This window comes from Mustela nigripes, chromosome 12 (assembly GCF_022355385.1).
Source record: "Mustela nigripes isolate SB6536 chromosome 12, MUSNIG.SB6536, whole genome shotgun sequence".
NCBI classification, from domain to species: domain Eukaryota; kingdom Metazoa; phylum Chordata; class Mammalia; order Carnivora; family Mustelidae; genus Mustela; species Mustela nigripes.
The window spans coordinates 32014983-32029638 of record NC_081568.1 but is presented as its reverse complement, the minus strand read 5'-3'; the positions used below and the strand labels follow the sequence as shown (position 1 = coordinate 32029638).

General features: G+C 41.5%; 1 protein-coding gene across 1 annotated transcript in view; it reads right to left on the bottom strand.

Annotated features, from left to right (window-relative positions):
- Positions 1-11461: 11461 nt before the first annotated feature.
- The window catches only part of CARD6 (caspase recruitment domain family member 6), a 12905-nt gene continuing 9710 nt past the window's right edge, over positions 11462-14656 (bottom strand). The window contains 1 exon segment of the mRNA XM_059417055.1: positions 11462-14656. This exon segment is cut by the window's right edge and continues 5 nt beyond it. Within this exon segment, the coding sequence (XP_059273038.1) occupies positions 14491-14656 (166 nt within the window). The 3' untranslated portion in view covers positions 11462-14490.

Sequence of the window (14656 nt, the reverse complement as noted above, 5' to 3'; positions counted from 1 at the left end):
CTGAGTGATGTGCCCTTTTGGTTGGGGGAAAAAAAGAGAGAGAGATAAAATTGACCCGCTGTTCACCCTAAGTCCCTTCAGTGAGATTATAAAAAATATGCTGGTGCCCATTAATAAAATTGGTTTCTAAAGCATTTTCTATTCCATATGAGAGCAGCCTTCAAAAACATAAAGGAAAGGATACCACTGATGAATTCCGCTCCCAGGTGATGGAAGGAGCTGTGGAGCCTGAGGCTTCTAGGGTAGATTCGATACCCTAGAAGTAAAGCAGTGTTTCTCCTGAGTTAGCAGCAACACTAGCGCGTTGCAAAGGCTTTTCCAGGTGCCCCAGCCTCTGTCTTTTGCCGTTTTGGTCGCTTCTCTTTTCAACGAAAAAAATCCCCATGCCGATTTTCACGCACTTATTCCAGGTCTATTTTCCAGATATCTTTTATCCAAATGTTGATCTGTCATGAGGCCTAAAATTTAGCTTTAAACTATTGATTTTTTGCTTCAAATAATCCTTCTCCAGCCTGGGCCACTGAAGTGTCCTACTTGAAAGGGAAAGGAAAAAATGAAAGGCAAGGAAAAGACATAAGAAATAAAGCAACGTGGTAGCGTTTCAGCGCGGGCGGCGGCAGGGCTGAGCCGCAGTCGCCAGCACTCCTGGCTCTCAAAGCTCTCGCTCCGGCCTCAGCTCCCCCTCCAGTCCCTTCTGTGCGGTGACTCAACACGTCACCTACTTCTTGACAGCATCACCACTGCCGTCTCCAGGACCAGGACTGCCGAGGCGGAGGGAGTGGGTGCAGCTGCTAAGGCGATTGCCACGTGTGAGCCGACAGGCACGGTGGAGGACATGTTCCGTCTTCCCAAAGGACAAGAGGTATTCTCCTTCTAGAAGGCCACCACGGCGAGTGCCAACAGATATTTCTTGCTTCAGCCCTTCTCTTTGCCTTTTAGGGTAACTACGAGCAGGTGTTCTTAGGAAGACGAGGCAAGCACACGCAGCATCAGAGGGATGGCTCTCTCGCGGAACAGCTATGACCGCTTCACTCTCTTTCATCTACCCAGCGGATTTTCCCAGAACCCGCTTGGCAGCTGATGTTAGAAAATCTACCATGCAGGCAGCATTGAAAAGCCAAGGTTTCCTACCCCTGCGCTGCTGTGAGCCAGTGGCTGACTTGGCAGCGTGGGCACAAAGGCGCTGACATCACATGTACTGGCGCCTGGAATGCTGGAGGACCATTTCCAAACAGGCAGGTGGAAGGGCCTTTCTCCGGGTGCGTGATCCAACGTTCTCGAGGGCTGGATGGAACCCCTTCCAGTGTTCTGAGACTCAGTTTGAAAATAGGGCTGGGGGAGTCTTTCCATACAACACCAAGCAATTCTAGGACACAAGTAAGTTGTCCATGGATTCAACTCAATTCTGATACTGTCTACCGGGGGATCGCACCAGATTCCACAGGTTGAAGGCTTGGTCCCACAAGACTGCTCCCATGCCCACCCCACTTTAGCTTCCGGTTGCGAACCTTGGCTGTTATCTGCATTCCGAACAACTGACTACGAATTGGAAGTTCCAATGACCCCCCTCCACCCCGGGATGCCAACCTCAAATCCAGGTTGTTCCCTATACTTATGACTGACTGGTTATAAGTTAAAGGTGTGTATGACCCCCTACTCAGGTTCAGTTAATTTGCTAGCACAGCTTACAGAACTCAGAGAAACATCTTACTTACCAGATCACCAATGTATCATAAAAGCAGATATAACTCAAGAAGAGCCAGATAGAAGAGATACGGAGGATAAGGCCTGAGGAAAGCATGAGAGCCTCTATGCCCTCTTCCAGCACCTCTGCCTGTAAACCAACCAGGAAGCTCTCCAAACCTGGTCCTTTTGGTTTTTTATAAAGACTTCATTACATAGTCATGACTGATTAAATTACTGGCCATGGATCCAAACTCCAGTCCCACTCTCCTCCCTAGAGGTTCCGGGGAGTGGGACTGACAGTTCCAACCCTCTAATCACATGGTTGGTTGGTTCCCCTGGCAATCAGCCCTGACCCTTAGGTGTCCTCTAAAAGTCATTGCATTGACATAGCTTTATGGCTTTCATCACAAGGAATTCCAAGAGTTATAGGATCTCCGTGCCAGAAAGGGGAAGAGGACCAAATATAAATTTCTTACTATGGATCACAATATCACAGAGCCCTTGTGCTTGTCCTGTATAATAAATCGAAGAAAGTCATCTAGTTGCAGTCTCGCTAGAAATAGGAACCCAGGGATTCGTGTAGAACGCTCACCATACTTACCCCATGAACCACTCTGCTCTGAGAAAATTATGCTGTCTTTTACCCAAGTCAGCTCATATTTGTATGATGGAAGGGAAAACTTAGGAAAAGGAACCAGGTGTGATCACACCCAACCACTGGCCCAGATTCTCCCACATTTTTATTTTTTCCATTTGAGCAGGGAAAGAACAATTGTTGTTTGGGAGTCCAGAGATAAGGCAGATCAACCAATCAGATTTGGGAGCCATCTATTTGAGAGACTATTTTGTAAGACCCCAGATTATATCTAAGTATTTATTTGGACAAATGATGTTTCCATTTGCACTTACATACCATTTTGCACAACAGAGTATTTTCAGTTGTGTTCTATGTTGGATATTTTGCTGTAAAATAATAGACACATAGAACACATTTTAGGGATGCCTGGGTGGCCCAGTACATAAAGTGTCTGCCTTTGGCTCGCGTTGTAGTCCCAACGTCCTGGGGTTGAGCCCCGAGTCGGGCTCCCTACTCAGCAGAGAGCCTGCTTCTCCCTCTCCCTCTGCTGTTCCCCTAATTGTGTGTCCTTTCCCTCTCTCTCTGTCAAATGAATATGTAAAATCTTAAAAAAAAAAAAGAAGAAGAAGAAGAAGAACACATTTTAGAAAAGACCTATTGAAAGAGAAAACCTGAATTATGAAAGAAAGCCTGCCTTTCTTACCCATTTTGCTGATGATTGACCCTGGGTGAAATAATTCTTTCTGCTTATCTCTCTTGCCTTGTCCAAATGAGAAAATATATATGAAAGCCTCCAATCAGGTACCTGGCATATTGCCAGAAATAAATCTTAGTTTCCTTTCTTTTGTGTCTGAGTGGGCAGAGGGAAAAGGAGAAAAAAATCTTAAGTAGGTTCCACTCAACAGAGAGCCTGAGCTGGGTCTCGATCTGACAACCCTGATTATCATGACCTAAGCTGATATCAAGCATCAGGGGCTTAACCAACTGAGCCATTCTAGCACCACCCCACCCTGCTTACTCTTCCATTAAACTTCACCTCCCCAGCCTACGTAGTATGCTAGGGAACATATTAAAACCAGTAAGTAAGTTACAAAATAACAACCTTTAGAACACTAAATAGAAATTATAAGAGTAGCAAACTATACACAGAAAACTTGAAATAATTACTGTTATTTCACCTAATGCCATTCAGTAAATGGGTCCCACAGTGTCTTTGGTCCCCTTATGTTTATTCTCCCCTTTTATGTAGTAATGGAGCTCAGATGTTTAACTGGGCTCATGAGGGTGTGGAGTGAAGACTACATTTTATAATCTCCCTTGCAGGTAGGTGAGGACATGATGCTAACCTCTGGCCAAGGAGATACCAGCAAAAGTATGTGCAGCTTCCTGGAAGAGATCCTACCCCAGTCTCAAGGAAGTTTCATAACCACTAAGACTTGAGAAGCATTACTCTAAAACATACAAATTATACAGAATGGCAGACCAATAGTCAGCCAGATGTCACAGTCAAAGAAAAGAAGAACAAGAAAAGCTTACAGTTTCCCAATCTATTCGCTAAATATTTACATTGTTAAATATTTGCATCAAATTTGAGCATTTGAATGTGAGCTGTGACCCAGGCATCAAGGTGTGTCAGTAAACAGAACAGACCAAACACCTCCCTCTTGGGTCTTATGCTCCATTCTAGTATGAAAATACTGCAGTGCAATTGAGAATTTTCAGTAGAAGAGTTGTGGGGGAGGGATGCTTGTCAGTGTCATTCAGAAAAGTACCTAGCATTATTTCCTCTCAGCATAATAATAACAACAACAAGAATTATGGTCAGTATTTTGTGAGTACTTACGATGAGCCCGGCAGCGTGCTTAGCACATCTTATATGTCACCAAGCATTTCAGTACAGACATTTGCATCGATTTTTTTCCCCTTTGACCCTTTTGGGTATAATAGAAAGAGCACTGCATTGGAATTCAGAGTATTTGGACCCAGTTCCTGATTTGGTCATCCGCTGGCTGTGTGATCTTCGCAAGTGACTCAGCTTTCCTTACTCTCAACTTTATTAAATAGGAAGGAACATGGTCTTTACATGGTCTTTCCAGAGTCCTGGAGGGGTCAGCTGATATCTCCCATGGTAAGCACTTAGAGCAGCACTCGGCACATAGCAAAGACTCAATAAATATCAGTCATGATTGCTCTAATTATTGAATATTTTATTATTAAATAATGAGTAAGTAAAAAAGACATTGCACTCTAAATTTAGCCTCATGGTACAGATTTCACAGAGCACCAAGGTTTTCTTCCTGTTAGTTTAAAATTTTCTTGAGTAGAAACCACACAGTGTAATTTACACTCAAATTGTTTTTATCTTATTTATAGTATCAGATTATGAACTTTCATTATACTTATACATTATACTTATATTGCCTCATGTTCCATTCTTAAAAATCTGAGGGTATCATTTTTTTAGTGACAAAAATACAAATGTAGATTCTACTACAAAAATATCTGCTGGTAAAAAAAAAAAAAAAAAAAAAAAAAAGGAAAGAATACTTCTTTTGCCTAGTATCTTCCAGTTCTGGGTCAAAATATTTCTTAAAAAACCTCTTATAATATCAGTTATTATTTCTAGCATATTCAGAACTACAACATTATTTTCAACTAACTCCACAGAATTACATTACACAGGGGTGGTACCACATTTGCTTAAGTATTCTGGGTTTTTCTAGTCCTTTATAAACAGTGTGAGATCATACATTCTTCACATATATATCTTTGCATACATCTACAAGAATATATGTAGGATTAATTCCTAAGGTAAAATTGCTGGGCCAAGAGTTACACGTGTTTTATTTTTACTTCTTATATATGTAGTCAAATTGCCTTTCTGTAATAATTTATACTCCCACCAGCAATGGACTAGCCTTTTTACCCACCATCTCTATTAACATTAATCCTAAAAATTATTGTTGAAATCAATGGCCAAAAAGTGGCTGCTGAATTACTTGTCAATTTTACTGTATATGTTTATCTTCTTCCCCTATAAAGAAAAATAACTGACCTCATTAGCCTCCCTATTTGATAGGTATGAAGTTGTTCAAGGATTTTCCAGTTAACTAAAGAAATAATTTTAATTGTACAAAGTTTAAGATGTCAGCCCTAGATTAGAAAGAGCAGGACAGAACTGGTTTTAAATTTTCTGTATTCTTGATTTGTTAGCCTTCAAAAGATCCAGAAGATGGCAGCACAATGATGTTCTCCCTCAATTTTGGAGAGAAAATATTTATGGAGGAAAATCTGAAAATATAATGGTTTTTTTTTTCCAGTGATGAAAATATATGGATTGTTCCTTTTTTATTTTCTCTTTTCTTCCAGTGCAAGATCACAAGATGCAAGGCACTAAGGGATGAGAACAGAAACCCTCAGAGAGAAACAGAGGCTGGTGGGGAAGGACACCCAACAGGGAACTGAAGGACTCCCCCTCGAATGGCAGCCCTCTGGGCAAGTCTCCCTTACTCTCTAAATCTCCATTTTCTTTGTAGGTAAAATCATCTAGCAATGTACCCCCCGCCCCGTCAAAAACAAACAAACAAAAAAATTGTGAAAACTAAATGAGATAAAATTTATAAATGTGGACAGCACACTGGGGCACTAAGAACGCAATCAGCATTCTGTTTCTAGTACTTTTGAAAATCCTTCCCCATGAGACATATCTACTGACATATTTACGATGGAGTGACAATCCAATATATTGGATTTGCTTTTAAAGACTTCTTTTAGAAGACTCAGAATACTAGGGAGATCAAGTTGACAAGACTCCTTGGTGACTTGGGACAGGAGGAGGGAGGGATGACGCACTTCCAGAAGTCCTGGTTTTTCAGCTTTGTTATGATGAGTGGTGTCCCCGGTGGAGTGCAGCTCTGGGATGAGTTCTCTTTTACCCAGTTTGGGATTCCTGCCAGGCAGGCGCCATTTTAGAAAAGTCAAGTCAACCACGGGGGTGGGGTGGGGTGTAGCACCCATCAGGGAGCTGGGCTTACGTGGATAACATTTACAGTCAGGAGACTCTGTCATGTCACCAAAGGAGTGAAGACATGGAGAAGGAACCTCAGGATAGGTGTTTAGAGACTGAGCAGCAATGTCCCCATCTGTATAACAGAATTGTCATAGGGCTTTTGGAAGTATTACACCTGATTTTTGTATGTAAAAAAATCTGTATGAGGGGCACCTGTATAAGGAATGACTCTGTCGGCTAAGCAACTGACTCTTGATTTTGGCTCAGGTCATGATCTCAGGGTGGAGAGAGTCAGTGGTGAGTCTGCCCGAGATTCTGTTCCCTTCTTCCTCTGCCCCTCCCTCCCCTCAAATAAAGAAATAATTCTTTAAAAAAAAAAAAAAAGGCAATACTGTGTGACACATAGTGGGAGTTCAGTAGCCATTAGTCCTCTTTGCTCCCTTCAGTTTCAGCAGATGACCTCTCCTCTTACTTCCCTGAGGAAAGCAGAAAACAAAGGCCATCAGGAGGCAGCTGCCGGCCCACCCTCAGATCTGCTTGTCACTCTATCATACTTCCTTCCTGTGTCGTAAGATGACACATTCCCTTTCCTCTTTAAAGTTCATTTTTCTCGACAGGCTGTCAGTTCCAACCCTCCCAGCCCTTCTGGGACAGGGCCCCCCACTCCCTGCCCAGTTCTGACATTCTCTTTTATACTTTCTATTTTTTCCCCTTTATCGCTTTTTCCCTCTCAGTCTATAAGCATGAGTCCATGCCACCTTAAAAAAAAAAAAAAAAAAAAGTCTTCCTTCTTGCTTTTAGTGATTTGTCTATAGAAAGTGTTTGTCTATTTTTATGGTGCATAAGAAATATCAAGGGATCCTGCTGAAGCGCAGGTTAGGCCTCAGTAGGTAGACTGGGGGTGCAGAGCTGAGATTCTGTTAGATGATGACGCTCATGTCACTAGTCCACAGACGACACTCTGAGTGGCAAAGTCCTAGAACAGTGGTGCTCAACCGGGACTGTGTAGGGGTGCCTCCTTGAGAACATAAAGAATGCTCCTATCTGGGTGCCATGCCTTTCACAGGGACTGTGGGCTTGACATCAGGTCCAAATATCTCCCTAGATGATTCTGATATGCAAATAATATTGAAAATACTTGCTTTCCAGGGGTGGAATTATGAGGAATTTTGAACAATATATATTTCCACAGTGTTTGAAATTTTTTCCAAATATTACGTTACCTTGGTTTTTTGTTTTTGGTTTTTTGGTTTTTTTTTTTTTAAGAAGACAGGAAAGTGGATCAGAAGAAAAATAAAGACGAAAAGGAAAAGGAAGGATGGGAAAAGGGACGGGGGAGGGAGGAGGACAATAAAAAGAAAAGCCTTTCTTGTTTTTAAAAAGTTTGTTTTTTTTTTTAATTTGAGAGAGAGAGAGCACAAGGCAGGGTGGTGGGGAGGGCAGAGGAAGGGCAGAGGCAGAGGGAGAAGCAGACTCAGCCCTGAGCACAGGGCCTGATGCCGGGCTGGATCCCAGGACCCCAAGATCATGACCTGAACCAAAGGCAAATAACCCACTGAGCCACCCAGGCACCCCAGAAAAGCCTCTCTTGACCAAATAAGTAAAGTACTTTCTTTCTTGATCAAATTACCTGAAGTGTCCACGTCTTGGCTTCCCGTTACCATCTTGATCCTGCTCAACTTGGCTTCTGTGCCTTCATCTTCCCAAAACTGAACCGACCACAAGTACACAAGGCAAGGACACGTGGCTCAGTTCCGAGCCTACTGATCTTTCGAGGTATTTGACCCCGTTAGCCCAAGTTGTAAGAGACCCAAGGGACATGAAGCTATATCCTGGCACTCACCATATTATGATTGTTTTCTTCTTTCTTATGGGCTCCAAGAGAAGAGCAGATTGTGAATGATTTTTTTTTTGTTATCTTGAAGCAAGGAAGAATGCTTAAAGACAGGGCGCAGCTGAAATATGCAGTTTGTGCCAAGATCTTGTTAAAGAAAAAAGAAAAAAAAAAAACCACCCTCCATGTTCAAAATGAATGTCCAGCCTAAAAGAGATCATTAAAATGACTCAACAAATTTCTCCCTCTTTGAAGTGGTCTCTCAGCACCATAGACAACGTTCACCCGCTGGGTTTCTCATGGAAGGGTTGGGAGAGGAGTAGGCGTGCCCAAGAATGCACAGAGATTTGGAAAAAAGAAGAAACATTTTTCATAGAGAACTTGTGCCAGCCAGTTCAAGTCCTTCGTGAGGCAAATGCTAAGACAAATTCAAGTGCAAGGAAAGTCTGTGAAGCGAAAGAGAGAAGGAAGCAGGAGTGGGCGGGAAGGACCTCCCATGGCCATGCGGGTCTGACACCTGCAAGCCAAAGAGAAGAGGGAGAAGGACTGTGGCGGGGGTGGGGGGGGGGTTGTGGGGTGTGAGGGAGCAGAGGGGGGAAGGAGGGGGAGCGTACGTGGGGGTGTGAGCATCAGACCACCCTGCAGCTCAGAGAAGGTGTCAGCCAGTCCAGCACAGAGCCCAGAGCAGAGGCAGCAGGCTGGAGTCCCCCCACGTGGGGAGGACCCTTCTCCAGCCCCAGCTCTAGTACCCTCCACCATGCTGAGTCACTGCCAGGCAGCCTGCCCAGGTGTGGTTTCCGGAAAGCCCCAGTGGATTCTCAAGGCAGCACAGCAGGATCCGAGGTGAAAGGGGAACTGAGCAGCACAGGCCAGGGCTGCCCAGGACTGAGACTCTATGGGCAATTATTTGTCTAGTTTTACATACCATTGGGGCAGAGTCAAGAGGCAGCCTAATAACCCTTTGACCCCTCTGGCAAGTCTTCCTCTTCGTTTTGGAAATTTTCATCTCATTCCTTATCTTAAAAGCATCAAAAATAAGTCTAGTCTCAAAGCAAGGAAATGGGCCCTGATTTGATAAAATGCTCAAGACAGCTGTGCTGTCCTCTTGCCACACACCTGACCAGGGCATCCTCCACACCCATCTTGGCTCTTCTCTGTCCAGCCCTCCTCTTTGCACATCGATCCTCTGTCTGCCTAAGTGCTGCCCTTCCTCCCCTGGCATTCTGTCCCCATTACCCGGATTTCTGTCTGGAGGGGATGATGTTTGAAGGACTAATTAATATTGTTTTTCATTAATAGATTTTACTCCTCTCTTACCTCATTCCTTAACCCAATCCAATCATGGGAAGTGGGACAGACATTAAAGGCCCATAGTACTCAAATCTGTTTGGGTTGTATTGCTCACCCTAGGGTCCAGAAGTGGGCCTGGGATATTTACCAAGGACCGGGGATAGGAGACAAGGCCCATCTGGAGGGCAGACACAACATCTCAGTATCTTGCTCTGTTCTCCTTTCTCTCTGCTTTGGCCAACCCAGAGACGTTTATCTGGTCTGCGAGGCCTAGAGACACGAAACTGTCAAATCAAGACCCAAGCCAAAAATCATCTGCATTAATCTCTAGCAAAGTCACTCTGCCATTAGCGAAAGAATAATGTGATATAAACTAGTGACACTGGGAAAGAGGAAGAAACGGCTGAGGCTTGAGGGGGAAAAAAATCAAGTCCTAGCCATAGAGCAAAGAGAAAGAAGCACCTTTTGAAAAATAAAAGGATGTGTTTTAAATTTAATCAGGTACAAAACTTGCAAACAAAATGGGAAGTTTCTAGGTATGGAAACCTATAGGTAGAACAGAAAAGTCCTGATCTTAAACATCTAAAACTTTTTACCTCATTATTGCCTCATTAAGCCAGCTCTTTAGTGCCCAATTTTCCAACAGGAGATGAAAAATGAATGTAATGAGAGTGATAATGACGGGAAATCATCCCAGACTGAATTCCTGGTCCAGATGAAAATTTCTTTTCTCTGAGCACCAGAAAACAGGTTTGCAGCCCAGGTCGGATCTGGGTTTTCAGAATGTGGCCCCAGGATCTTCTGCATCAGTGGTAGTCCCTGCAAAGAGGCCATTCCTGAGGCTTACCCCAGACTTACTAAATCAATCTCTAAGAAGAACCCTAATAATATGCAATTTTAACAACCGTCTCAGGGGATTTTTGTGCGAGCTCAGATTATACACTCACTGTTTCAGAATTTAAGGAAACTTGCCAAGAGGATGCGAAGAATGTTGATATCTTGCATTAAACAGTCTGTATTTCTATTATAGAATAATTATTGTATTTAAATAAAAAGTATGTAAAATAAAATCTTCTCTTCCTTTCTTGTCTATTTCTGCATTCAAAATCCTCCCATCAATTTGGGTAATTATTGCACCTTCCTGTCACTAAAATAATACATCCTATAAATAACAAAAAATTATGATTAAAGTGGTAGGAATGAACATGTGATGTGTTTTAGGGTTCCATCTAGTGACTTTATCTTCCTCTTCCTGGTCTCTCTCTGATATTCCTGACAATCTATGATATTTTGGCAAAATGCTGCTTCTCTCTTTCCTGGATGTGTGGCCACTGCTCTGGTGACGACACTTCCCAACCTCATTTACAGCTACATGTGGTCAGATGACCAAGTTTGAACCATGGAGTGTGATTGAAAGATATATGCAGTTTCCAGATCATTCCTAACTAAAGTCAGGCTGGTCTCTCTGGAATTTGGCTTTTCTCAAATTCTATAAATTGCATCAAGGAAATGAGAGGGTGGCTTTGTGCAGAAAAGGACAATGTCCAGAGAGATGAAAAAACAAGATGGAAGGAACTTAGTTCTTGATTAACCCTAATGAGAAGAGATGTTCTACCAATTTAGACTTGCTGAATTGTTACATGAAGGAAAAATTAGCTCCCATATTAGTTAAGCCATGAGATTTTTGCTTTCTCTTTGCTATACCATCTCAGCCTTTACCCTAACCAACACTAAAAACTACCCTTAGCCAATTACCACTTAAGGCCACCCATTAAACTGGATTTCTGAATCCTTTTAGTCAGTGTCATGTTTATCCTCCCCAAAATACTATGCTTACATGGACCCCCAAAGAGCAAATAAGAAGAGAGCTATACCTTATTCATGAGGAGGACTATCAAAAAAGTTCTAAGACATAAGGAAATGCAGGTCACTATGCATGTAGGTAAAGCCTAGATTTATGACGCTAGTATGATTTATAAGGCAACTTTTTCCCTATGGTGTCTTTGTATCCCACTGGAATATACTCCTTTCAAGCATCTCAACAAAGAACACACTTTTTTCAATGTTTAAAAAAAAAGTAATCTTTATTTGGTTTCTTATACAAAATATAAATTGATTTAAGGTGTTTAAGAAAAAATAAGTCATTGGATAGACTCCTAAATTTGCCAACAACAACAACAAAGAATTCAGGTACAAATTGAACGCTCTCAATTTAGTAAATAACACACCTAAAACAAGTAGTTCTCAGTTTTTGCATGTTTAACTAAAAGCAATTGAACTTGTACATTATATAAAGATGCCCTTAAACTGTATTTCATGCCTTGAATTCAGACTTTCTTAAGATATCTAGAAAACTAGTATTTTATGCTGTTTATACTACCTGCCCCAACACTATTCAATTTTGCCACATTCAACCCTGATACAGACTCAAATATGTAACTGAGGGCTGCCTGTAAATATATTTACACAGAAAAAAATATACGAAAATGTTATGAGTGAGTTAGAGGACTACATTGCCAGTTACTTGGTTACTCTGAGTTACGAGATTACAGGCTATTTTTATGTTCCTTTCTTCTATTTCTGCATTTTTGAAACTGTATATAATGGGCTTATAGTTTTATAATAAAGAGGAAACAGATTTATAGGATCTCACAACTGCAGCAGGATTTCTCATTCTCTTTTCGTATCTTCTCAGTTCCTACTGCACTGCCTCACGCATAATATATGCTCAAGAAATAAACACAAGGGAAGAAAGAAAGGAGAAAAAAGGGAAGGAAGAATGCAATGGGAAGGGAGAAATCTGCTAAGTGCCATCTGTTTGCCAGTCCAGGTTCACTTCTCCACCCTACTTTGAACCCGAAGCCTGATCAACAAGAACCACCTAGGTGAGCTCCTTGTTCTCTGGTTTCTGGTTGGCTTTGGCCAAGGGAATGCACTATTTATTTATTTATTTATTTATTTATTTAGCTATTTATTCCCTGGGGCAGCTCCCTGTGGGTCACTCCCACAGTGTCTCCCTGAACCACCAGACCCAAGACCCTTCCCACACATCTTTTCTGGTTGGGGAGAGCACTGCCCCCTCTCTCCCTTCGGATCTTGGGGTGGCAATGTACCTCACACTTTGACTAGATCCAGGGTGCTGTGCTCTCTTGCCCTGTTTTTACATCTTGTCCAGCCTTTTGTAAATAGTCTCTTTATGAGATGCTCCTCCAAGTCTCCAAACTGAATGTACCATCTATGTATTGCCAAGACCCAGGCTGATACAGAATTTGTTAGTGACAAAGAATCCAGCAAGTTCTGTCCTCCAGGAATGAATCTTAAAGATGGATTTAGAAAAACATTTTTTAAAATATCACCAAGTATTGCTCATTTCAAAAATTTAAACACAAAAAGATTATTCTCATTGAGAAACTCCTGTTTTACATTGAAAATTTGGCAGTAATACACTAGGTATTAGGCTTTTTCTCTTGGAAAGATATAGATAAAAATCTACATGCACAGTTATTTCTCTCTTCATCCTTACAAAGACTTTAGATTTAACACCCTCTAAATACTCAGTATAATTGTTTAAGACATGCATAAATAAAGGATGCCTATTGGAGTATGAGCATGTTCTCAGAAATTAGTTATTCCTTTTTAAAAATCATTTTTCATCTATTTATCAATATGATCTTTTTCCCTTGGCATCCTTGAAGGCGAAAAAATTTCTAACCCAGAAAAGACAACGTGGGGCTATTTTAGTACTTAAAATTAGTATTAATTTTATAAAAGTGTTAAATTTAAAAAACTGAGATCTTAATTCAAATTACAAATCTTATTATTTTATTTCTACATCTAGTGAATTTAAATATTAACCTTTAAGTGGTCTTTTATTAATATTTGGCATCATTTGCAAGCTTAATTAAACTTCATTTAAATATTTTAAATTTATTATATTCCTTTTACTTATGCTTGTAACTGGCAGATCTTACCCAAATGTTTAGGATGAATCTAATAAAGTAAATGAGCCTAATAAAGTAAACCTGCAAATTTTGTGAATCTTAAGTTCTCTTAAACATTGCAATGCTTTCTACAAGCTTTGTAACTCTAAAATCAAAAATTCAATTATGTGGGGCACCTGGGTGGCTCAGTGGGTTAAAGCCTCTGCCTTTGGCTCAGGTCATGGTCTCGGGATCCCGGGATCGAGCCCCGCATCAGGCTTCTCTGCTTGGCGGGGAGCCTGCTTCCCCCTCTCTCTCTGCCTGCCTCTCTGTCTACTAGTGATCTCTGTCTGTCAAATAAAAAATAAAAAATCTTTTAAAAAAATGTATAGAACATACACAAATCATACCCAAGTAAATGCAAAATAACTCATCTCATTGGTTTTCAGCTCATTATTCCTGTATGTAAGAGTAAAATGAGAGAATTATAACATCTGAGCAAACTGGAGCTGTTATCACAGGTAAATAGATTATCTGCTTAGTAGTTGAACCAAAAAGTTTTGACCAAGACACCTCTGGAGTAACAAACATCGAGCACAAGTTTTTCTTGTAACACTGAGCTGCTGAGCCTTATTTTATGGAGTCGCCTTAATAGCACCTTTCCTGGCAATCAGGTTATATATTACCTAATACTCAAGGCTGGGTTCAGTTAATTTATTTACTCCCTGATTCTATTCTTAATTCTTTTCATATTTTTTCTTTTGGTAGACACAATTCTTTTTTTTTTTTTTAATTCTTTTTTTTTTTAAAGATTTTATTTATTTATTTGACAGAGAGAGATCACAAGTAGGCAGAGAGGCAGGCAGAGAGAGAGGAGGAAGCAGGCTCCCTGCTGAGCAGAGAGCCCGATGTGGGACTCCATCCCAGGATCCTGAGATCATGACCTGAGCCGAAGGCAGCAGCTTAACCCACTGAGCCACCTAGGTGCCCGGTAGACACAATTCTTACAGATATTTTAGTGATACCAGTTAAGCTGTGCATCTTTTTTTTTCTTTCTTTCTGTCATGTTAATGATAGGAATCTCTGACCATCTCTGCCATTCTTCTTCAGGTTACCATATGATAGCAATGGCCTGGATGAAGGATTTGTTTCATAGGTCTCTAGAGTGAGCACTTTAACGTTTTCCTGCCCTCTTGGGTGCTGCTCTTAGATTGTTTGTCTTAGCCTGTGAAGGACTGGTCCTACATGACTTGGGTTGAGTGGTCCTGGGCTGAGAAGGCTTAGATTGGGAGGCCTGGGGTGAGCATGGCTTGGGCTGAGAGGGTCTGGGCTGAGAAGGA